General features: G+C 44.0%; 1 protein-coding gene across 2 annotated transcripts; it reads left to right on the top strand.

Annotated features, from left to right (window-relative positions):
* Positions 1–559: 559 nt before the first annotated feature.
* LORICRIN (loricrin cornified envelope precursor protein) lies at positions 560–2583 on the top strand. 2 transcript variants are annotated; one of them, XM_082391946.1, is made up of 2 exons: positions 560–641; positions 1870–2583. In XM_082391946.1, the coding sequence occupies exon 2, from the start codon at positions 1895–1897 to the stop codon at positions 2342–2344; it is 450 nt and encodes a 149-aa protein (XP_082248072.1). In that variant the 5' UTR covers positions 560–641; positions 1870–1894; the 3' UTR covers positions 2345–2583. The 2 variants fall into 2 exon arrangements, with proteins under 2 accessions (XP_082248072.1, XP_082248073.1); XM_082391947.1 differs by lacking the exon at positions 560–641 and adding an exon at positions 1539–1662.
* The last annotated feature ends 4317 nt before the right edge of the window (positions 2584–6900 follow it).

Here is a 6900-nt window from a genome sequence, read left to right as displayed (position 1 = left end):
AAAGGCCTATATGGGAAAAGAATCTAAAAAAAGAGGCGATATATGTATTTGTATAATAGAGTCACTTTGCTGTACACCTGAAACTAACACAACATTGTAAATCAACTATACTCCAATAAAAATTTTTTTAAATAAATAAATAAAATCCTAAGAAGTTCCAAGCAATAGGATCAGAAGCCAAACAGTGGGATTTGAAAAGTCCTACTCCTTGGACCAAAGACTAAGATCTCCAGTGTGACTCTCTTAGGCTGCCTGAAGAGTCTGAGACCTATTCCTCAAGCACAGCCCTCTGGTTATGGCATGCACCCCATGCCATTGGTTTTGGAAACAATGTCCGCCGTCCACTCTGGCTGGCCGTCCCTGCTGGCCAGCCTGCCTCACAGTTGCATCAGAGAAGGGGCCAGTTACACACGAGGCTTCCCATCTCAAGAATGCCAAAATCTTCATGAATGGGTCACCCTGTGACTGCAATCACAGGGAGGTGGGGTGACAGCCATAGATCATGTAACTGAGGCCAAACATGAGAGGCTGGTCCAGATCAATAGATGAGTCAGGACTCAAGAGTATAAAACCTCAGGAGCTCCAGTGCAGCTCACATAGCCAGCATCTCCTCTCCTCACTCACTCTTCCTGGTGCTTTGGGTAAGTGTGGGTTCTACTGGCTCTCATCTTCCCAGCTGGCCTTGCTCAGGCCTGCATGGGCTATGTGGACCAGGGGACAGGTAGGCAAGGCCTCTTTCCCCTTTGGGACCTACAGGACCTCTGCCTTTCCAACTGCATTCATGTTTAGAGGGGCTTCAGACAGGAAAGAGAGCTGAGCTGCTTCAGTGCAGATGGTGTTTCTGATCTTCTGGCCAGAATGTAAATACCACAAAAACAAGACTATCTCCTGTCTCTCTGGCACCCTTGTAAGGGACATGCCCTGTGCCCAGCACAGAGGTGCATTCTGCAGAGATTATCCCAGGCAGCCTGTGAATGGGCTGAATGGGACTTGTGAACCTGTAAGGAGGAGAGGCTGAATGTATTCTCAGAGAACAGGAAGAATGATTCAGAGAATGCTGCAGATGGGGAAGATTTTAGGAGTCATAGGAACCCAATGCCTGTTTTACACAAGATGTTCTGAGAGGGAAATGACTTGTGAGGTGCTGGGACACAGTTTTCTGCTAGTTAGGGTTCCCTCAACCAAGCTTGGGTGTAAGCAAAGCTGATATCTTCTGGTCAGAGATGCTGGTCCAAAGGACCATGGGGGTCCTTCGTCTGTTTCCAGACAGGACCATGGGGGAGCCCGCCTTTTCTGATAACTGGCCAGAGATCATGGCTGAGGTCAGTGGAACAGACCAAGAGTTTGAACTAATTCTCTTTTGCAAGGAATGGGGTACAACAGCCCTCTGACATTCAGACAAACCTCCCTCTGTTGTGCCAGGGATAGATAAAATCCCCCACCCTAGGTGGAGGTTTGTGGTAATTTTCTATTTGCACTCAGAAACTCAGTGTTGGGATCAGAGGAGAACTGAGAAGTGAAATACTCAAACCATCTCATCTTACAGGAAGTGAGGAAACAGGCAACGTGTGGGTCTCGCCCCAAGATCACACAGCAGAGGGCAGAAGCAGAGCTGGGAGAGAAAGAGAAATGGGCACCGCTAAGTGGGCTGTTTAAAACTTGGTAGAGACTTTCGCAGGGGAAACACAACTTTTTTCTAAAAGCACTAATCCTAGCAGTCCCAGCTGAGCACTCTTCCCGATCCAGTCAGAGAGAGCCTGGCCCAGGCAGCGCTGCTCAGAGGACGACGGGCGTTGCCGTAGATGCAGCTGCCTCTGCCGCAACATCTTCTTGCAGCTGGTCCAGTGATGCTCTCTGCTTTCCTTCCAGGGTTCCGTTCCTCCTTAAACCAAACATGTCTCACCAGACAAAGCAGCCCACCCCCCAACCCCCAGTGGGCTCCGGGAAAACCTCCGGCGGCGGCGGCAGCTCCGGCGACGGCGGCAGCTCCGGCGGCGGCGGCTCCGGTGGTTCCGATGGCGGCTCCGGTGGAAAAGTCAAGCACTCCGGGAGCGGTGGCAGCTCCGGCGGCGGCGGCAGCTCCGGCGGCGGCGGCTCCGGTGGTTCCGATGGCGGCTCCGGTGGAAAAGTCAAGCACTCCGGGAGCGGTGGCAGCTCCGGCGGCGGCTCCAGCGGCGGCGGGGGCTCCTCCGGGAGCGACGGCTCCGGAGGCTGCGGAGGAGGTTCCAGTGGGAAGAACTCCAGTGGCGGCGGCTCCTCGGGGGGCGGCTCCGGGGATGGCCAGGGCTTCCCGGTCTGCCATCAGACCCAGCAGAAGCAGACGCCTACCTGGCCAAGCAAATAAGACCCCCTGGACGCCACGGAGACGAAGGAGCTGGAGGTGTTCTCCGTGGGCGCCGATGGGCTTAGCGCTCTCATGATATTGCACTGAGGTTTCTCAATCCTTCACGTCTTCATCTACCCAGAAGAAGCCATTGAGCTCTGGGGCTGCATCTTGTTCTGCAGTTTTCCCTCCCTGGTTTCTGTGCAACTACCCCCCAACCCCAGTGCCTCCTCAGTCAATAAATTTGCAATTCATGAGAATTTCTGCGTTTCCAGATGTCTTTGTGGCTTCCAAGTTCGTTCATTCCATTCCATTCCATTCCTCTCTTTTCCTCCATCCACTCATCCACAGGGACATTTATTAAACAAATATATTTATTCTATTGGCGGATAGTGGGTGGATAGGTGGGAGTTAGCAGGGGAGGGAGGAATGGCTGGCAACCAAGGACCAAAAATATAAATTCTCTGATTTATGGCTTAAAATCGTGAGGTGATCCCAAAACACAAAGATCCTGGGAGGAGGCTTCAATAAGCAGCCCCCGGTGGGTTGGGTAGCCACCTTGGGTCTACTCCTTGAGCTCAGTGCTTTTTTAAGACAGGGCTGCCTTGCACCTAAGGCAACTAGAGAAAGAAGAACAAACAAAACCCAAAGTTATTAGAAGGAAAGAAATCATAAAGATCATAGCAGAAATAAATGAAACTTTTAAAAAAAATAGAAAAGATCAATGAAACTAAAAAGCTGCTTCTTTGAAAAGATAAACAAAATTGATAAACCTTTAACCAGACTCACCAAGAAAAAAAGAGAGAGGGCCCAAATCAATAAAATCAGAAATGAAAAAGGAGAAGTTACAACTGACACCACAGAAATACAAAGGATCATAAGAGACTACTATAAGCAACTATATACCAATAAAATGGACAACCTAAAGGAAATGGACAAATTCTTTAAAAAGTACAATCTCCCAAGACTGAACCAGGAAGAAATAGAAAATATCAACAGACCAGTCACCAGTACTGAAATTGAATCAGCAATTTAAAAACTCCCAACAAACAAAAGTCCAGGACCAGATGGCTTCACAGGTGGATCGAAGAGTTAACACCTATCCTTTTGAAACTGTTCCAAAAAACTGCAGAGGAAGGAACACTTCTGAACTCATTCTATGGGGCCACCATCAGCCTAATACCAAAACCAGACAAAGATTTCACCAAAAAAAAGAAAATTACAGGTCAGTATCACTGATGAACATAGATACAAAAATCCTCAACAAAATACTAGCAAACTGACTCCAACAATACATTAAAAGGATCATACACCATGATCAAGTGGGATTTATGCCAGGAATGCAAGTTTTTGGTTTTTGTTTTTTGGTCTTTTTTATTTATTTATGGCTGTGTCGGGTCTTTATTTCTGTGCAAGGGCTTTCTCTAGTTGTGGCAAGCGGGGGCCACTCTTCACCGCAGTGTGCGGGCCTCTCACTGTCGCGGCCTCTCTTGTTGCGGAGCACAGGCTCCAGTCGCACAGGCTCAGCAATTGTGGCTCACGGGCCTAGTCACTCTGCGGCATGTGGGATCTTCCCAGACCAGGGCTCAAACCCGTGTCCCCTGCATTGGCAGGCAGATTCTCAACCACTGCGCCACCAGGGAAGCCCCGCAAGTATTTTTTAATATCTATAAATCAAACAGTGTGATACAGCAATTAACAAATTGAAGAATAAAAACCATATGATCATCTCAATAGATGCAAAAACAACAGAAACTAACACACCACTGTAAAGCAATTATACTCCAATAAAGATGCTTTTTAAAAAACTGCAAAAAAAAGCTTTTGATAAAATTCAATATCCATTTATGATAAAAACTCTCCAGTAAGTGAGATAGAGGGAACATACCTCAACATAATAAAGGCCATTTACGACAAACAACAGCTAACATCATACACAATTGTGAAAAGCTGAAAACATTTTCTCTAAGATCAGGAACAAGACAAGGATGCCCCCTCTCACCACTTTTTTTTTTTTTTTTTAATATCTTCTATTTGCTGGCTTGATTTTTCATCTCTTTTTTTTTTTAATTAATTAATTTTTTTTTTTTTTTAATTTTTTTTGGCTGTGTTGGGTCTTCATTTCTGTGCTAGGGCTTTCTCTAGTTGTGGCAAGCAGGGGCCACTCTTCATCGCGGTGCACGGGCCTCTCACTATCGCGGCCTCTCTTGTTGCGGAGCACAGGCTCCAGACGCGCAGCCTCAGTAGTTGTGGCTCACGGGCCCAGCCGCTCCACGGCATGTGGGATCCTCCCAGACCAGGGCTCAAACCCGTGTCCCCTGCATTAGCAGGCAGACTCTCAACCACTGCACCACCAGGGAAGCCCTCACCACTTTTATTCAACATAATTTTGGAAGTCCTAGCCACAGCAATCAGAAAAGAAAAAGAAATAAAATGAATCCAAATTGGAAAAGAAGTAGTAAAACTGTCACTGTTTGCAGATGACATGATGCCATACGTAGAAAATCCTAAAGATGCCACCGGAAAACTACTAGACCTCATCAATGGATTTGGTGAAGTTGCAGTTGCATCAAAACAGTATGGTACTGGCACAAAAACAGACATATAGATCAATGGAATAGGATAGAAAGCCCAGAAATAAACCCATGCACTTATGGTCAATTAATCTACAACAAAGGAGAGAAGAATATACAATAGAGAAGAGACAGTTTCTTCAACAAGTGATGCTGGGAAAACCGGACAGCTACACGTAAAAGAATGAAATTAGAACACTCTCTAACACCATATACAAAAATAAACTCAAAATGGATTAAAGACCTAAATGTAAGACCAGATACTCTAAAACTCCTAGGAAAACGTAGGCAGAACCCTCTTTGACATAAATCACAGCAATATTTTTTTAGATCCGTCTCCTAGAGTAATGGAAATAAAAACAGAAGTAAACAAATGGGATCTAATTAAACTTAAAAGCTTTTGCACAGCAAAGGAAACCATAAACAAAATGAAAAAAAAAAGAAAACCTACGGACTGGGAGAAAATATTTGCAAACTATGCAACTAACAAGGGATTAATTTCCAAAATATACAAACAGCTCATACAGCTCAATATCAAAAAAACAGACAACCCAATCAAAAAATGGGCAGAAGATCTAAACAGACATTTCTCCAAAGAAGACATACAGATAGCCAACAGGCACATGAAAATATGCTCAACATCACTAATTATTAGAGAAATGCAAATCAAAACTAAAATGAGGTATCACGTCACACCAATCAGAATGGCCATGATCAAAAATTCTACAAATAATAAATGTGGAGAGGGTGTGGAGAAAAAGGAACTTTCCTACACTGTTGGTGGGAATGTAAATTGGTACAGCCACTATGGAGAACAGTATGGAGGTTCCTTTAAAAACTAAAAACAGAGTCACTATATGATCCAGTGATCCCATTCCTGGACATACATTTGGAGAAAACTATAATTTGAAAAGATACATGCACCCCAATGTTCATGGCAGCACTATTTACTATAGCTAAGACTTGGAAACAACCTAAGTGTCCAACAACAGATGAATGGGTAAAGAAGATGTATATATACACAATAGAATATTACTCAGCTATAAAGAAGAATGAAATAATGCCATTTACAGCAACATGGATGGACCAAGAGATTATCATGCTAAGTGAAGTAAGCCAGGCAGAAAAAGACAAATATCATATGGTATTGCTTATATGTGGAATCTTTTAAAATGATAAAAATGAACTTATTTACAAACTAGAAACAGACTCACAGACGTAGAAAACAAACCTATGGTTACCAAAGGGGAAAGGGGGGGAGGGATAAATTAGGAGTTTGGGATTAAAATATACACACTACTATATATGGAGTAGGTAACCAAACAAGGACCTACTGTATAGCACAGGGAACTATATTCAATATCTTGTAATAACCTATAATGGAGAAGAATCTTAAAAAGAATATGTATATGTATATATATGTATATGTATAACTGAATCACTTTGCTGTACACCTACAACCAACACAACATTGTAAATCAACTATATTTCAATAAAAAATTTTTTTAAAAAGGGCTGCCCTGGAAAGATGTGCTCTCTCATAGTCCACAACCTAGTCTGCAATTTCTAAAATCAGGTGCTGTACATTAGAAGCAGCTGATGCTACCCAGACTCACAGAAGAAGGAATAGTCCTATCAGATATTTATGAGCCTCTACGTTGTGTAAGACCCTTTTCTAAGCACCTGCAGGGACAGGAGGAAATAAAGGAGCTATTTTCTGCTCTCTTGAAGGAGCTTCACCCAACTTGGGAAAATACAGCATAAGTGTATGAGATGTTAAACATCAGCACCAGAGAGGTCATGAGGAAACACAGGTAGCATTCCAATTAACAAGGAAGAAGCTACAGTTGCTCTGTTAATTGCATAGCCCTCAAAAGAGATGTAAAACATCAGCCTGGTCAGGAACTCTGCAGGCCCCATTTCATATCCTAATTTTACCAGCTCTAGGTAAATGCTAACATTGATTTACTCAAAGCAAAACACCTGCTATCTCAAAAAGCCACA

The sequence above is a fragment of the Balaenoptera borealis genome (assembly GCF_965194805.1).
Source record: "Balaenoptera borealis genome assembly, chromosome: 1".
Lineage (NCBI taxonomy): Eukaryota > Metazoa > Chordata > Mammalia > Artiodactyla > Balaenopteridae > Balaenoptera > Balaenoptera borealis.
The sequence above is the reverse complement of the archived record's forward strand: the minus strand, read 5'-3'. Positions and strand labels throughout refer to the sequence as shown.